Below are 18,423 nucleotides of genomic sequence, written 5' to 3' on the forward strand. Positions count from 1 at the left end.
TCGACGGTGAAATCAATCGCTTCTTCAATGGAATTTAAATGGGACGAAAAGGCCAGCAAATCATCTTTCCGAAGAGGCTGATGCAGTCATCTACATATCTAAGAAAGATTCTTGGCGGTGATGGGGATGTTTCAAGGGCACGGCGCTCAACAAATTCCATACTCAGATTCGCGACAGTCACTGAGATAGAGGCGCCCATTGGTGTGCCCTGAAGTTGTCGGTAAAAAGAGCCTTGGAAGACGAAATAAGTGTTGTCCAGGCAGAACTGTAGGAGCCTGCGGAGATCTGGAATGTCAATGGGGGTCCTTTGTGGTAAACAATTGTCAGCTTCAAGGGCAGCAGAACACACTTGTACGGCGAGGTCAACGGGAACGCATGTGAAAAGCGACTTGACGTCAAACGAAACCGTGTACTCGTCATCGTCCGGTGATACGTCGCTTACGTTCTTGATGAAGTCGGTCGAGTTGCGTACGTGTGTTGAGACGAGACCGACAAGTGGCCTGAGGATCCGGTGAAGGTAGCTGAATAAACTGTGAAGAGGAGAACGACTGTAGTCTACGATGGGCCGCATCGGCATACCAGGTTTGTGCACCTTTGGAAGCCCGTAAAGATCCATGGAAAGTGAGAGTAGCGCAAAACGGGACAAAGGGACAGAGAAAGAGCGGGGGCGGAACCATTCGTGCACAACAGTTTGAAGTAAAGTGCTTTGTGGGAAGGAGGAACGAATTTGAACACGTCAGAAAGAAGTCTTTGTAAAGCGCGCTGCACCATTGCGGTCGGGTCCTTGTCGAGACGAGAGTAGGTGGCGTCATCTGGCAGTAGGCTTTGCATTCTGCTTATGTAGTCATTGCGGTCCAGAAGAACTGTCGTGTTTCCTTTGTCTGCTGGAAGTATAACAAGATCCATGTTCTTGCAAAGGCTCCTCACAGCTTCACGCTGTTCAGTGGTCAGTGGGGACGTGTGGTCAGTGGGGACGTGCTGGCAACTGAAAAGAATCTGTACCGTCGCCTTCACCTCGAATCATTATTCATTCAAACGACTAATCGCACCCTCAATCACAACACTGGAAATCTAACTCCTGTATACGCACGCTCCCTGCGCCCTCTTTTCAAACGTATTTAATCCTGATGCACTTTCTAATCCTTCTCGTTGTGAACAAGGCTCCCGTACGGGAGCCGAAACGTCATTTTGTTGTTTTTTGTTTTTTACTTTTGGTCGGCGTCCTCCTTTTAAGTTTTATTATGATCGTCCCCGACCAGACGAGTTTTCGTCCAACTCTCGACTTCATCAACCTTCGCCGCGCGTACGGCCAACCCATCGTCACATGCATCCGTCAGTACGTGTCCCTGGTCACCCGTGTCGCATCGTTCAAAGGCCATCTTCAATTCAACCTGACGTGCAAGTCTTTAGCACTTATTCCACGATCGCTTTGTTTGATTCGTCCCGTCTGCACACCCTTCGGGCTGAGCGTTATTGCGAAGGCTGAACGTTCGCTCCTCCAAGCCAGGATACTTGAATGCAAAGAAAAGCTTAGAGCAATGGAATATGAAGCCTTTTTCACCCGCCGCCGCCTGGAGTCCCGCTACCCGAAGGAATTTAATAGCATTCAGCTCCATGCCAATCATAAAGCAACCATGGTGTCCCGGTCCGCTGACCGTGCACACAATAACAAGTTATGTCAACTCCTTCCGCTCCCTTCAACTACAGAGAAAGCTGCGCCTTCAACGGTTGTCCATAACCTTTCTTCTTATAAACCCAACAGCGCCGAGCTTCCTGTTTTAAACCTGGGCCTAAATTTCAACACTGGACCTACCCTGGATGCCAAAAAACTTGTGTGTGCCGTGGAAAACGCGGTTAACCAGGTTGAAACTTCGCGCCGAGATGAAGCAAGGACTCGTGCTGTCAGCGTCCTCTCCAGGTACCACCCGCAGCATCACACGTCCCCACTGACCACTGAACAGCGTGAAGCTGTGAGGAGCCTTCGCAAGAACATGGATCTTGTTATACTTCCAGCAGACAAAGGAAACACGACAGTTCTTCTGGACCGCAATGACTACATAAGCAGAATGCAAAGCCTACAGCAAGATGACGCCACCTACTCCCGTCTCGACAAGGACCCGACCGCAAAGGTGCAGCGCGCTTTACAAAGACTTCTTTCTGACGTGTTCAAATTCGTTGCTCCTTCTCACAAAGCACTTTACTTCAAACTGTTGTGCACGAATTTTTCCGCCCCCCCTCTTTACGGGCTTCCAAAGGTGCACAAACCTGGTATGCCGATGCGGCCCATCGTAGACTACAGTCGTTCTCCTCTTCACAGTTTATCCAGCTACCTTCACCGGATCCTCAGGCCACTTGTCGGTCTCGTCTCAACACACGTACACAACTCGACTGACTTCATCAAGAAGGTAAGCGACGTATCACCGGACGATGACGAGTACATGGTTTCGTTTGACGTCAAGTCGCTTTTCACATGCGTTCCCGTTGACCTCGCCGTACAAGTGTGTTCTGCTGCCCTTGAAGCTGACAATTGTTTACCACAAAGGACCCCCATTGACATTCCAGATCTTCGCAGGCTCTTACAGTTCTGCCTGGACAACACTTATTTCGTCTTCCAAGGCTATTTTTGCCGACAACTTCAGGGCACACCAATGGGCGCCTCTATCTCAGTGACTGTCGCGAATCTGACTATGGAATTTGTTGAGCGCCGTGCCCTTGAAACATCCCCATCACCGCCAAGAATCTTTCTTAGATATGTAGATGACTGGTTCTGCCTCATTCGGAAAGGTGATTTGCTGGCCTTTTCGTCCCATTTAAATTCCATTGAAGAAGCGATTGATTTCACCGTCGAAGAAGAAATTAATGGCGCGTTGCCCTTCCTGGACGTATTGGTAAAACGAAACAGTGGAAAGCTATCATTCAGCGTCTACAGGAAACCCACCCACACTGGAAGATACCTTAACTTCAAATCTGTGCACCCGGCTAATCAAAAGAAATCTGTTGCCACAACCTTGTTCAAACGTGCAGAACACATATGCAGTTTTCCTGAAGATCGGGCAGTCGGCTTTGGTACTGTACGGCAAGAACTCGCGCGAAACGAGTACCCAGCTGCTTTTGTGGCATCCGCTGAAAAGCAGTTATCTTGCCCGACACGTGAAACTCCAGTGTTGTCCCCTCTGAAACGTGCCGCTGTTCCCTACACACCTGGAATAAGCGAAGCCTTGGCGCGTATTCTGCGCACATTCCAAGTTCACGTTGCCCATGTCCCCACAAGGAAACTTTGGCATGCGCTGGTTAACGTCAAAGACGTTCTCCCCAAAGAAAAGTACCCTGGCGTTGTTTACAGCGTCCCCTGCTCTGATTGTGACAGCGTCTACATCGGCGAGACTGGTGATTTTAATAGACGCCTAAAAGAACATTGTAATGACGTTAAAAACAATAAAGTGAACTCTAATGCTATCGCCGAACACTCCGTATCAACTGGCCACGATATTGACTGGGGTAGGGCACACGTGCTGGCAACTGAAAAGAATCTGTACCGTCGCCTTCACCTCGAATCATTATTCATTCAAACGACTAATCGCACCCTCAATCGCAACACTGGAAATCTAACTCCTGTATACGCACGCTCCCTGCACCCTCTTTTCAAACGTATTTAATCCTGATGCACTTTCTAATCCTTCTCATTGTGAACAAGGCTCCCGTACGGGAGCCGAAACGTCATTTTGTTGTTTTTTGTTTTTTACTTTTGGTCGGCATCCTCCTTTTAAGTTTTATTAAGAAGAAGGCAATTATTGTCGCAGATTTTGGCATCGCGCCGAGTTTGCTATCGACGATTTTGAAGAATAAGGACAACATTAGGAAGGCACTTTCATCAAGCACTTCAGCGCAGCACAAGAAAGTGACGCAACCAACGTATGAAGAGCTCGACAAGGCTGTCTATGCTTAGTTTGTCAATACGCAAGCAACAAACATGCCCATGAGCAGTAAAATTGTACAGCAGAAGGCCCTAAATTATGCTTGTTTGCTAGGGCTGAACAACTTTAAGGCAAGCATAGGATGGCTGAATCACATTAAAAAAAGGCATAACATCGTCGGCAAGGTTTTGTGCCGTGAATTGTCATCTGCGGACGTTGACGGCGCATCAGCATGGGCGGCGGACAACATGACTGACATAATGAGCAGTTACACTCCATCTGATATTTATAACACAGACGAGACGGGCCTCTTCTATGAGATGCTGCCAGCGAAGACGCTTGATTTTAAAGGGCAGCGTTACCACGGAGGCAAACATAGCAAGCAACAAGCGACTGTGCTGCTGTGCACAAATCTGGATGGGTCTGACAAACGCCCCCCGTTAGTTATTGGCAAAAGTGCAAAACCGCGCTGCTTCAAAAGGAACAGGAGCCTACCTGTCAAGTACATGGCAAACAGCCGGTCGTGGATGACCCGTGCCATTTTTGCTGACTGGGTGGTGGCACTTGACCGCGACATGAGCAGACAAAATCGAAAGGTTTGTTTGCTCTTGGACAATTATTCAGCGCAACGCATTGACAACGTCAAGTTCTCAAGTGTGGAGCTGAAGTTCTTCCCGCCGAACTGTACCTCAGTCATTCAACCCCTGAACCAAGGCATCATCCGGAGGCATCATCCGGCATCATCATCATCACACGTCAGTGGGATGCTATACACACTATACACACTGACGTGTGGTAAAACTTACATCGGCCAAACGGGGCGATGTATTAATGACCGTTTGAGAGAACACAGTCTGTCATTAAAGAATGGGACCGGGTCAAATCTACCGATTCACTGTAAGGATTGCTGGAAAGAAGAAGAAGGAAGAAAGAAGGCATGTGGAGCAAAACTTCTGGAAACAAGGGTAATCTGCAAAAGTAAAGACACGATCGCACGCGAATTGATAGAAGCGCACAGAATATGTAAGAGTGGGAGTGCATGTGTTAGCACCCCGTCGATCGTGATGTATAAAAAAGAATGTCAGTTTTTAGATATGGCATAGTATCTGCGGAATCACCTGTTCTTGTTGTGCCATATTCGAGTTTTCTACGCACGTGCTTTCAACTGTGTTCCCCCCTATCTGTCTTTACCCCCCCCCCCCCTGTGGTTGATATATACGCGGCGGTTTATGAAGACAGTAAAGTGTTGCAAGTTAGCGCCTGTCCTGTCGGTTTCCTCCTTCTTTGTGTCGTGTTGTTGCGCTTTTATTCTTGTTAGTATTTTCTTTGCTTTGTGAAGACAGTGTGTGATTTCGTGTGCGTGTAGTTTTCTATCAAGAAGAAACGCAAGACAATAATATATATTCTGTGCGTTCCTTTGTTTTCTGTCAAATGAGACGTATTTTTTGTTTTATTTTTCGTTCCTGGCGCAATAGCTTTGCCACTTCTGTTGTTGTCTGCTTTTTTTTTGTTTTCTAAAAAAAAATGTTCATTTTGTACAACATAAGTTCTAATCAGTGAATGTGCATTTGCATATGTGTTTTTCATGTGATCTTATTTGTTTACTTTCCTTTTCTGATGATCCAAAATTTGTGTGGCTCACAATATGCAATGCCACTTGCCGAACTGTAGTAATTCATTTTTTGTGTGATGAATTTGTATTGGGGGGCCGAGGCCCCGTCAGGCGTTGTTACGCCTTTAGCTTCGGCCCCCCCTCAGACATGTTCTAAGAAACAAATAAAGGAAAAAAAAAAGCTCAGGTTATCCCGACAAGATGGCGCTACACATATGCACCAACATTTGTTTTGGGGAATCATTTCCAGAGAAGAAAATAAATCAGTCTCGAAACTTTACGGATAAAGGTTGTACTACGGCTGCAATGGCAGCGCCCACCACTCAAAGTGGGACCACACTGAATGAAGCTGCAGAGAAGTGGCAGTTGAGGGACTGGCAATGGCTGCATCCAGGCAAAGCAGAGGTGCCGTGTTCTTTCCGCATATCCAGAAACGAACACTCGCCAAAGTCATTTAAGAAAAACGCAAAAGCATTGACGTTTCGGCACCACTATGGGTGCCTTGTTCACAACAGGATGAAAACGAGACGGGCTGCTGCTAGGAAAAATGTTACGTATCGTGCAGATGTATATCTCGGGCAGATTGCCCCGTGTCCTGTTAATAGCTTGGCTTGTCATTTGTATGTGAAGGGATTCCTTAAGCGCGCGCGGAATCCCAGTCAGTCAAGTGGCCCATTGTTTTGCTGGTGTTCGGCGAGGATGAGGAAAAATTTCTACGGCACCTAAACTCGTTTCAAGAAAGCGTACAATTTACTGCGGAAAAAGAGAACAATGGGCGCCCCCCATTCCTTGATGTCCTCATCGAGCGAACAGCAAACGGCATCACGATGAGCGTGTACAGGAAGCCCACCCATACAGGGAAGTACCTGAATTTTCTTTCTGCACACCCAACAGGGCAAAAACGCTCAGTTGCCGCAGCACTTCACAATCGGGCTTCAAGCTTTGTTCAAGACCATGCAAGAGAACGCGTGAAGTTCGCCGCACAAGAAAGGAGCTGACAAAGAACAGATACCCGCGTCAAGTTCTCCAGTCACAAGAATGACATGCTGCGGCCCCTCCAGCCGAAATAAGAGCAGCCAAAAAGAAAACATGTGCAGCCATCCCATATGCCCCTGGTGTCAGCGAGACGTTGTGCCGGGTATTGGCTGACTATGATATCCAAGTTGCCCATGTCCCATCCAGGAAGCTCAGAAACCATCTGGTACGAGTAAAGGACCCACTTGAAAAGACAAGCTACCCTGAGGTAGTTTACAAAATTCCTTGCAAAAGATGCGTTGCAGCCTATATAGGCGAAACAGGAGACCTCAAGAGACGTTTCAAAGAACAGCAGAGTGAAGTCAGTAACAAAAAAGTGACTTCTAACGCTCTCGCCGAACAGCAGCAAAACACTGGCCACTTGACTGACTAGGATTCCACGCACATACTTGAGAAAGAAAAATCATTGTCTACTCGCCTGCTCAAGGAATCCCTTCACATACAAATGACAAGCCAAGCGATTAAGGGGGGACGTGGCATTCGGGATCAACTTTCCTATTTCTTCATGGATTCTGATAAAAATTGGCAGGGTTACTGGTAATGTTTCTGAGATATCACCATAAAAATTTCAAACTGATATCTCAACAACTTTTTTATTTAAAAAATTTTCCTCCTTTTCATCTTGTACCAGGCTTGAGCGACTTACAAAATAAGATAGAAGACTTCTTCAAAGTGTGTTGCATTCCAAAATGAATGGATGAGGTCGTGACATTCTTAGATTTTTTTATTTACAATATAAAAGTTTTTAGTTTCAATATTTTATGAGCAGACATTACAATGGGCATCTAAACAGTGAACAACTAGTCGAATCAGTAAGTCAGCAAACGGGATGCCGGAAAACCAAGAATGTCACGACCTGAAACATTTCTCAAGGAATGCAGCGAAAAAAACCGTATCAAAATAGCCCCAGCAGTCGCGAAGAAATCAGCGGAACAATCAGAGCAAATGACAAAAAAAAAAACAGTTTTGAGAAAATGGCTTCCGAAGTTGCACCTTGTATTTCATTCATCAAAAGGCACCGGGGTTGTAGTCTTTTGTGTCCTTTTTAACACGGGGCTTCTTGGATGCCTTGCCTCGAGATTGAAGTGCTTCGCTGACTTTCTTTTCCGCAAGGCGTCCTTTTCCGCTGCTCTGCGAAGAGCATGTTGGCCAGTTTGCAGCCCAAGTGTCGAACAGTACTCTGTGTAAGCACGGCGGGTCCCTACATTGAACTTGCAAACCGCTTCGTTGAGAGCTGTCTCTGTTGCAGTCAAAGATGCGTTTTTATCTTTTGGCAGCAGCGACCAAATTACTGAATGAAGCTTTCAGCCGCATTCTGGGTTTTTTTCCCCAGACAACGGCTGAGGAGCTGGACATCCGATAGCCGCCGATAAACAGGCAACAATGCATCTGTGACATGCCTTGCAAGCTGGTACTTGTGGGAGGGCAGAGGTTTGCCCTCTGCTTCTGCAGCCTGGTGTTGGCACCAACTCTGTGGTCCTTGGGGGCAAAGCTTGTGACGTGGGCGTTCATCGGTAGATGTTACGTGATAAAAAGTTGCCATCACAGCTTTCTGCATGTCCTCAACGTTGTCGTGATCGTGCAGGGCCTTGCCATAATAATTTGTTAACTTCTTAATTAAAGCCTGAGTGAGGCCACCTTTCCCACCAATAGGCCGACCCTTTTTGCTTTTCGTGACAAGGGCACGCAGGGCTGTGCCCATCCTTTTCTTGACATGATTGACACAATCCTCCTTTGTGAAGGGGATAAAACCATATGTCTTGTCTTCGCAGAGGGCCAAGAAGGTTCTACTGTCCCCATCACAAACAATGTTTGTGTATCGCAAACCATGCTTTTGAAGGGACCTTCTAAATAAGATTAAGGACGCTTCAACTTCCATTCTGCCAGATTTAACATCAGTGTTTTTTTTTTGGCAGATGTGGGATGCTTTCCACTCTTGATAACCGTCATTTCCTTCTTTGGGGCCCATCGTGCATCCGTGGCACCGATTTGAAAGTACGACACAGTCGAGCACCAGTCCTGTGTAAAACCCAATGACGGTACCAACACCTATGTGGGACGTGTGGCCACGTGTCAACCATGTCCCATCGTAGACAACTGTAATATTATTATTAAAGGTAGGGTCCATCTCGCTGTAAACAGTGCGCACAGCTGCCACAGCATCAGAAAAATTTTTGGCAGCAGCCGTCTCACTGGCCAGTCGGAATTCAGATTTCAGATGTTTTTGAAATGTCTTGTGGTATAACCCTCTTTGAGACACATTCATTATCGACCAGAAATCATTCAAAGCTGTTGCTCCTTTGCCAATGCTTTTTACAGCTTGTATAGCCCTCAAGTTAACATAAAAAATTCTGCGGCCTTCTTTCCGCGGTGATGACCACTCCTTTGCGACGGTACCGCACAAAGCGCATGTTAGCTCCAATTGTGCTGCCAACCCAAACCTTGTTCCCAGCTGAACCGAAAGTCCTGGCTGAGAGCACTGCTGGCACTTGGCATTCTCGAGAAGCGCGCTTAGGGCCGTGACTTGCACAACAACAAACTCATCCGTTTGTTCTGTAGTAGCAAGCGCCTCGCCGCCACCCGTCAGTTCCATTTTGCGCGCGGTCGCGGGCACGGCACTCAGCTTTGCTTGCACTTTCGCGGCGGCTTCCTGCGATGCTTCTGGCGACACAAAACGTGGCTCCAGGTGCGCCTGAATAGTGCGCCTGGTGCTCGTGGATGGCGTGGCGTCGTCGTGTGAAGTGCCAAGAGGACCCGCGACATGCGCGGTGCCTTCATCACTTGATGTTTCCGACACAAAACGCGGCTCCAGGTGTGCCTGAATGGTGCGCCCGGTGCTCGTGCACGGCGTGGCGTCATCGCGTGAAGTGCCGAGAGAACCCGCGACACGCGCGGTGCCTTCATCACTTGATGCTTCCGGCGATGCTGAGCGCGAAGTAGAAAGTTCAGAAGAGTCCCCCGTGTTCGCACACGATGTTTCGTCCGCGTGTGAAGTGCTCGGCAGCGGCTCTGGAGCGGCGCCACCAACTGTCGTAGCCGCGCACGAAGTACTCGCCTGCGAGCCCGTAACTTCGTCAGTGCGCTGCACATCAGAAGTAATTGAAGCAGACGACTTCTTCTTCTTCACCATCGGCGATTTTCGCTTACAGGTGCCATAGGCACGCGCCGTCTTGTACTTCAGAGGTCGCCGACCCATGACCGCCAGTGAAAGCCGCTTCCGAAACTATGCTCCGCGCGTACTGACGAACATGGCGGCCGCGTAATCCGTATTCGAAACTAAGCTCTGCACAAGAGACAGTCACGGCGAGCCGAGGTTCTCTGCTCAAATGACTAAACCCCATCGGACACGACGAGCAGCGGAGCCGCCGAGTCGAGAGGCACGCGTAGCAGACGACGCACCCGCCAAGGAGACCAATTGCGCAGCGCGCTGCTGTCATGTGACGTGCGGAGCCAATCGGAAATCACCGCGCGACCGTGAAACTTTTGCTTTTTATTCGTTTGTTTCTGCTCTGAGGAGACCGCTGAAGTGGGAAATTTGAAGTCGAAGGAACGCGCTTTCCATAGAGACCAAGATGGCCGCGCTACGTTGGGCGGTTGCCGAGAGATCGGGGCTTGAAAAGCGGCGTTTTTTCGCTACTTGGAAGAAATTTTCCGCCACCCTTGACCATCAAAACAATGATTTGGCGCACTTCTTGATGGTTTTCGACGATGAAAATTTGTAATCACACAAAATATGACTTGTAAAAGCAGAAAATAAATATTTCAAAAAATCACTTTTTTGACCATTTTTCGAGAGTTGAAAGCCGCGTCCCCCCTTAACAGGACACGGGGCAATCTACCAGAGATATACATCCGCACGATACGTAACGTTTTTCCTACATAAGCAGCAGCCCATCTTGTTTTCATCCTGTTGTGAACAAGGCACCCGTAGCTGTGCCGAAACGTTAATGCTTTTACGTTTTTCTTATATGACTTTGGTGAGCGTTCATTTCTGGATACGCTGAATTTCCCTCGCCAGACGGGTTTCTGTCGAACCCTTAACTATAATGTTCTTTCTAGTGCATGGTGCAGGCATTCAGTGGACATCCCGATTTCTCAGGCACAAAGTGAACAGATGGAAGGTCACATTTCATTCTACAATGTGCCAGGGATATAGCATGTGGCACACTCAGCACTGCACACTATTTAATGGGCCGCTCCCCCCTCACTGTCACAACCCACTTAAACACCCCTTTGCTGCAAAGGGTGGGCAGAGCCTGCAACACTGAACATGCCGACAAATCAGCAGCACACCACAGGGAGCCTGACCAGGGGGGTGACTCACGGGGTCCAGGTACTTGGGAACCATCTCCTGGAGCAGCTTGGCAGTGGCTGGTGATTGCTCAGAGGGCTTGATGACGCCACAGTTGCCTGCCGCGATGGCACCGATGAGCGGGCACAGCGTCAGCTGGAGTGGGTAGTTCCAAGCGCCAATAACCAGTGCCACGCCATACGGCTCGCTGTGGATCAGCGCCTGGTCCATAACCAGCATGATGTTCTTGGGGGCCTGCATGTGCACACATGATGAAACAGCACCCGGAAGAACAGAGAAAGGCTTTTCACCCAAAATTCGGACTTGTTTGCGACACCACCACATGCCCCATTGACATCATCTGCACTCGCACAGTGGGACATCGTTAAGCTTCCCAGACAAAAATTTCTGACTGGAAATATGCTGGTTCCAGCAGTACTAGTTTATTAGAAAATTCCCAGAAGCTGCTGGAGCCACTAGCTACTGGAACCATTGGCCTCCATGGTAGCACCGAAACATCACGTTTAATTCTTTTTGGATAAACCATTCATACAATGTGTTTTCCTTTTATAACCTTTCTGAAGGGTTAAAAACAAATGTTTAAAAAAAAAACACTTGCAACCTATGATAAAATGGTCAAGTCATCCGCCAGGACCATGCAGATCTGCCCGTTGTAGGAACACCTGTGCAGCTTTGAACTCCACAAGAAAAGCAGCAACTAGAGCAACAACAAAGCACTACAATATATGCAAATTACATGTGGAACTCATACACTCACATTCTAATACCATATATCCCTTAAAGGGTTTGGCAGGGCTTTCCCTCCCTCACTTTATTTTTCTGTCTCATTCTTATTTTTCACTTTTTCGACTTGTACCTCGAACACCTCGGCTGCTCTTTGCATGCTTACCGCCAGAAAAGTTTATTATTTTCAGCCATTATATTCATCTTATTTAGTGCAAAACACACACAGACAAAAGAAAGAAAGGAAGTGTAGTTGTAGTCAATCTGTCTTCGTGAAGCGAAACGGTGACGTCAAGAAAATTCACTTTACCTCTAGAGTACGTATGGGAAAATGATATAGAATGATGCAGGTTGTTGAAATCGGCTATAAATGAAAGCAGCTCGGCTTCGCCATAGGGCCAAATAAGAAATATGTCATCAATGTAATGGCTATAGTAAAATGGTACTAATGACCGCCTTTTCAAAAATTCTGTTCCCAACAAACCCATAAATATGTTTGCATAATTAGGGCCAATGTGCGTGCCCATAGAAGTGCCACTAATTTGAACATAATGCTTTCCCTCAAACTCAGAGTTGTTAAGTTCTAATATCAGTTTAAGTAAGCCCAGTTGCTGGTAGATTTTACTTGTTACCAAAAATCCATGAAGTAAACATTCCGGGTCGACGCATCGTTTCTGGTGTCGGCACTGTTACGGAAAATCTATCCTGTTACGTCAATACGCTAATTAATAGAATTCCGCCAACATTTCCGTCCTACATAAAGGACACTACTAACTTCCTGTCCGATATCGTTGATCTTGTCATTCCTCAGGATTCTTTGCTTGGCACCCTCGACGTCACTTCACTATATACGAACATTCCGCATGCAGATGGTATCCGGGCAGTCGTGGCCATCTACAATGAAGCTCGCATTGAAAAGATAGTCGACGGTGGTACACTGGCCACCTTACTTAAACTGATATTAGAACATGACAACTTTGAGTTTGAGGGAAAGCATTATGTTCAAGTTAGTGGCACTTCTATGGGCACTTGCATTGGCCCTAATTATGCAAACATATTTATGGGTTTGTTGGGAACAGAATTTTTGAAAAGCCGGTCATTAGTACCATTTTACTATAGGCGTTACATTGATGATGTATTTCTTATTTGGCCCGATGGCGAAGCCGAGCTGCTTTCATTTATAGCCGTTTTCAACAACCCGTATCATTCTATATCATTTTCCCATACGTACTCTAGAGGTAAAGTGAATTTTCTTGACGTCACCGTTTCGCTTCACGAAGACAGATTGACTACAACGGTGTACCGAAAACCTACTGACAGCCAGCAATATTTGCACTTTGATAGTAGCCATGTCAAACATGTTAAAACCAGCATCCTCTACAGTCAAAACTTCGGTTCAAATGTATCTGCTCGAAACAATCTGAATTTAAAAACAACTACACCACACTTCACAGCCAGCTCATTAAACAAAATTACCCCGCTCAGCTGATCGATGATGCAATAGAGCGCGCAGATACACAATCCCGAAGGATTCTACTCGCTAAAGAAAAACAAGATACTTCCTACTCGAATACCAACCTTGTCCTCGCTCATTCTGCATCCGCACCAAAAGTTTCAGCAATCTTAAAAAAACGCTATAATATTCTCATGCAAAGTGTTCGCCTGAAGGAAATATTCTTAGAGCCACCAAGGGCTGTTTATAGAAGATCGAGAAATCTACGGGACATACTAACTTCTTCAAAAACTACTGCTCCGCAACCCACAGGCTGCCACCCTTGCAACAAGAGCCGCTGTAAAGTTTGTCCGCATATGACTACGTCTCGGAGCGTTAGCCAGTACGGGTTTTAACTTTCATTTAAAAATTCAGGGTGACTTCACCTGCGATAGTGCGAACGTCATTTACCTACTCCAGTGTACCATATGCAACCTTCACTATGTATGCCAGACAGAAACACCCTTTAGGTTACGCTTCAATAACCACAGAGCCCATGTTAAATCCCTCCCAAACCTGCCCCTATCAAGACATGTCCAGCTCCCAGGCCATTCATTAGATCATATTACAGCTACTATTCTAGAATCTGCATTTAAATCTAATCACGACCTAGAAATTAGAGTCTTTCCTGATCTTTAAGTTTAATAAAGTATCTTCTTGTTTGAACGAAAGCACGGGGAAATTGAGCACCCTACCAGTTCAATCACCCTGATATCCACCGATGTTAAGTGCTATTCTGTTCCTGCTTTTTGTTCATGTATATCGCACCCCGCGTTTGCGTTTAATCGCGCCTGTATGTTTAACTTGCTGCTGCATCATATAGCTAGAATTTCGCTACGTTCACCTTTTTACATCACTGCACGGGTATGCTTCTTCTTGTGCTCGGACAGAACAGGCAGATAGCGTCATTGGGTTATTTTGTCAGGATGTAATAAAAGCTAATGCTGTTACAGTTTATGCTGCTTTACCGTGACCTGTGTTTTTTAGTGTTTTTAGAGTGTACAACTTCTGGCTAATTAAGTTTTTGCTGCCCAGTAATTTTGTTTTCTCATCTTTGCACTGTAATCATGACACGTTTAATCATCTGTCATCGCATTCTGTAGCTAAGATTGTTAACGCACTAAATTTCGCAACATAGCCCTCCTGTTCAGCCATTGTGACCCACATTCGCGTTCTAGTTACGTGTGTGATGCGTTTTTAATCTTCTGTGCATCATATGTTTGTTCGTTTTTTGTGCACCCTCCGTCGTATTCTGTGTCCTCCGTTCCTATTCTGTTATTCTGATGAAGGCCGTTCCACGGCCGAAACGTCAAATTACATTGTTTCAAACGTTGATCTCTGTTTAGTCACTTCTTAGACATACGCCTTGAGTTCTCGCCGGGGCACCTATGTTGGACATACCAACCTCGAGCAAAGAAGCAGTTTCTTCCTTTCAGCTCTAACCACTCTAAGACGGTCAAAAGAGGAATTGTGAGGGCAGCACTGCAATCTGCTCTAAAGAAGTCGTGTCCACACCAGATGAGCCAGGGCCTTCAGAGGCAAGTTGCTAGGCTTCAGGAAGCCGGATATCCTTTGGCGTTGCTCTGCAGCATAGCAGAAGACCTCGTGCTGCCGAAGAAGCTTGGCAGGGAAAAGGAAAGTGCCCCTGAAGCATCGACTCAAAGAAAGAAGTTTTCCGTTATTCCCTACGTTCATGGGCTGACCCACAATCTCAAAAAGATCGGGAAGAAGCACAACATCAAGATCATTCCCACGGCGCCAAACAAGGCGAAAAGCATGTGTGCGCGAGTGAATGGGCAGAAAAACAAATCCGATTGCCAAATCGGACACAGAACGAGGTATTCTCAGTGCTTTCAGGGCATTGTTTATCGTATCCCTCTATTCTGCGGGAAGCACTACATAGGCCAAACCGGGAGATGCGTCAACGACAGAGCAAGAGAGCACGCAACAGCCATAGCAGGCAAGTCTGGCACCAACCTTGCGATACACTGCAGAGATTGCGAAACTTGCAAAAAACAAACAAGCCCTGCTGACCTTCACCACGTGCAGGTAGTTAAAAAGAGCAAAGACAAGCTGACAAGAGAAATCCTGGAAGCCTGGGCCATCCGTGAATCCGGAGAGCAATGCGTCAGCACGCCATCGGTTGGCCTATCGAAAAAAGAAGTGAGATATCTGTGCCGGGATGCAAGCAGGAATCGATAAGATATCATTCGAAGCACTGGCCGGTCTCTAAGTATAAATATGCGGCCTTTCCAATAAACGTTCAGTTGTCAGTGCAGCATCGTCCTCGTTTGTGTGTTTCTTCGATGTCTTCGTTTACTTTCCGCTGCCATTTATTCGATCATGCACCAACTAGCTCAACAATCCACCTTATTAGCCTTAATCTCCACAAACTTGAGCCTTTCTACTTGTTACCCGCATCAACTGGAACCACAACACCTGTGCCAATACATCGCCCTCTTCACCTGCCGGGCCCGTATGTTGTCACGCTGCCTTCAGAACAATCTTCTGGCTCACGAACTAAGAGCCTTCTTCGGGATGATCTCGCCCACACAAGGGAATGCAAGAAAGATGATGAGGATACTACGTTCAGAAGTATGGAGGCAGATTCGTCTGTTCAACGAATTTCTCAAGGTGAGAGCCTCGGACGAAACCTCGTTTCGACACTATTCCGCTTCCACACGATTTTGCACCGAGCATATGTGGAATGTGTGGTTCCTCCCATTTGTAAAGGCTTGCACAGAGAAGCAGAGAACACGCGTCCAAATAAGAAAAAACCCCGTGGTCACCGTCGGGAACGTCCAGTTATCATCTTTAACCAATGACGTGTTGGAACACGGACCTAAGTTCGCGCTTCCACCTAAACTTGACGCTGCAGGGAAGCTCGCCATCGCTAGACATGTCGCCGCCAAAGCGGATGATGAAGACGCCAGCCGAATTGTGGCTGAAGGAATTGACATTTTATGTCGGTCAAATGCAGGTGAACGACGCAAGAAAAGTTTCGAACCAGTCATAAAGGAACTGAAAGGAAAAAACTTGAAGCTGTGCCTTGCGGATAAAGAAGGGGGTTTTGTGGTGTTGGATTCCTGCAGCTACAAAACGAGAGCCTTGGATGCCATGAAGAAGAATTTCCGTGAAGTACACAAAAAGCATCTCACAACAGCAAAAAAGAAGGTTTTATCGATGCTCGAAATCGCCAACTTAGGGCCGCTCCACCTCAAGGTAAAAGCGACAAGACAAAGCACCCTGTCCGTGTTTTTCAGTGCCAAAACGCACAAAGTTGGGATCCCTTTCCGGGCGATTCTGTCAGAAGCACACACTTGGCAGATGCTTCTTTCGGCTTATCTTGCCAAGCAACTAAGCAACGTAAACGTGGATGACCCCTTTAGAATCAAGAACTCTGAAGAGCTAATCTCTGAGATAAAGAGTAACAACTGGAACATCTCTTATGGATTTTCACTCGACATTGAAGATATGTACTATTCCATCCCACATGATGAATTGATGAGCGTTCTGCGAGACACTATAGAAAAGCAGGGAGCTGTGTCGTTTCAAAACGCCGCAAGAGTTTCAGTGGACTCCTTCCTGGAGCTGTTGAGAGCCTACCTTATGTCTACCATCGCTTCCCATGAAGACACCCTGTACATTCAGAAGAGTGGAGTGTGCATCGGGTCCAGAGTCGCTCCAGCCCTGAGTGATCTATACCTCGCGGCCTGCGACAAAAGAATACAGGAAGCAACCAAGGACAGACGCATCGTGAGGATCGTCCGGTACGTCGACGACTACTTGGTTCTATGCGAGCAGAAAAAAGAGGACACGGACACCCTAAAAGACAACACACTGACCACCTTTCAGAATAGCTGTCCAAGGCTCAAGTTCACATGGGAGCTTCCTGAGCACGGCGTCCTACGCTTCTTAGACATACGCCTTGAGTTCTCGCCGGGGCACCTATGTTGGACATACCAACCTCGAGCAAAGAAGCAGTTTCTTCCTTTCAGCTCTAACCACTCTAAGACGGTCAAAAGAGGAATTGTGAGGGCAGCATTGCAATCTGCTCTAAAGAAGTCGTGTCCACACCAGATGAGCCAGGGCCTTCAGAGGCAAGTTGCTAGGCTTCAGGAAGCCGGATATCCTTTGGCGTTGCTCTGCAGCATAGCAGAAGACCTCGTGCTGCCGAAGAAGCTTGGCAGGGAAAAGGAAAGTGCCCCTGAAGCATCGACTCAAAGAAAGAAGTTTTCCGTTATTCCCTACATTCATGGGCTGACCCACAATCTCAAAAAGATCGGGAAGAAGCACAACATCAAGATCATTCCCACGGCGCCAAACAAGGCGAAAAGCATGTGTGCGCGAGTGAATGGGCAGAAAAACAAATCCGATTGCCAAATCGGACACAGAACGAGGTATTCTCAGTGCTTTCTGGGCATTGTTTATCGTATCCCTCTATTCTGCGGGAAGCATTACAGAGGCCAAACCGGGAGATGCGTCAACGACAGAGCAAGAGAGCACGCAACAGCCATAGCAGGCAAGTCTGGCACCAACCTTGCGATACACTGCAGAGATTGCGAAACTTGCAAAAAACAAACAAGCCCTGCTGACCTTCACCACGTGCAGGTAGTTAAAAAGAGCAAAGACAAGCTGACAAGAGAAATCCTGGAAGCCTGGGCCATCCGTGAATCCGGAGAGCAATGCGTCAGCACGCCATCGGTTGGCCTATCGAAAAAAGAAGTGAGATATCTGTGCCGGGATGCAAGCAGGAATCGATAAGATATCATTCGAAGCACTGGCCGGTCTCTAAGTATAAATATGCGGCCTTTCCAATAAACGTTCAGTTGTCAGTGCAGCATCGTCCTCGTTTGTGTGTTTCTTCGATGTCTTCGTTTACTTTCCGCTGCCATTTATTCGATTCGATACTGACCGTGCCAAGAAGTTTTTTTCCCTGAATTTATATATATATATATATATATATATATGCGTGTGTGTGTGTGTGCATGTGCGTGTGTGTGTGTAAAGTCTTTCTCATGCATTGTTTTATTACTTTTCTGTTTGCTTTTTTCATTGTTAAGTTGTATGACACGATGTAATGTTTCAATGACGCCTCCCCCCATTTGAGCCTTCAGGGTAATAAAATGAAATGAAATAAATTATAGCTGTTCCACAGGTGTAAGTGGGGAATGGTTAAAAAGCAATGTTCTCACATTAAATTTTGACACTATTTATTGAATTTTTAGCACTCATAGTTGAAGAGATTTAGTTGCAACGTTTTGTTAGCTGAAGAATATTACCACACAAAGAAAAAAGCTCTCCAAACTAAACAGCAAGAAATTCTTTGCTAGAA

General features: G+C 46.7%; 2 protein-coding genes across 5 annotated transcripts in view; both read right to left on the bottom strand.

The window, feature by feature from the left end:
* Window positions 1-18,423, bottom strand: part of Aldh-III (Aldehyde dehydrogenase type III) — a 106,779-nt gene that overhangs the window by 68,781 nt on the left and 19,575 nt on the right. For all 4 annotated transcript variants that reach the window (XM_077644263.1, XM_077644266.1, XM_077644264.1 and 1 more), the window contains exon 5: window positions 10,886-11,107. In XM_077644263.1, the coding sequence (XP_077500389.1) occupies window positions 10,886-11,107 (222 nt within the window). The remainder of the gene's footprint in view (window positions 1-10,885; window positions 11,108-18,423) is intronic.
* On the bottom strand, window positions 7,720-9,883 carry LOC144111119 (uncharacterized). Its single transcript, XM_077644262.1, has one exon. It carries the CDS (start codon window positions 9,755-9,757, stop codon window positions 7,850-7,852), a length of 1,908 nt encoding a protein of 635 aa, XP_077500388.1. The 5' UTR covers window positions 9,758-9,883; the 3' UTR covers window positions 7,720-7,849.

This window comes from Amblyomma americanum, chromosome 11 (genome assembly GCF_052857255.1).
Source record: "Amblyomma americanum isolate KBUSLIRL-KWMA chromosome 11, ASM5285725v1, whole genome shotgun sequence".
Classification (NCBI taxonomy): Eukaryota; Metazoa; Arthropoda; class Arachnida; order Ixodida; family Ixodidae; genus Amblyomma; species Amblyomma americanum.

What these genes read in the sequence shown, in the direction of transcription:
- LOC144111119 (XM_077644262.1), bottom strand. Translation starts at nt 9,757, where the DNA reads ATGGGTCGGCGACCTCTGAAGTACAAGACGGCGCGTGCCTATGGCACC.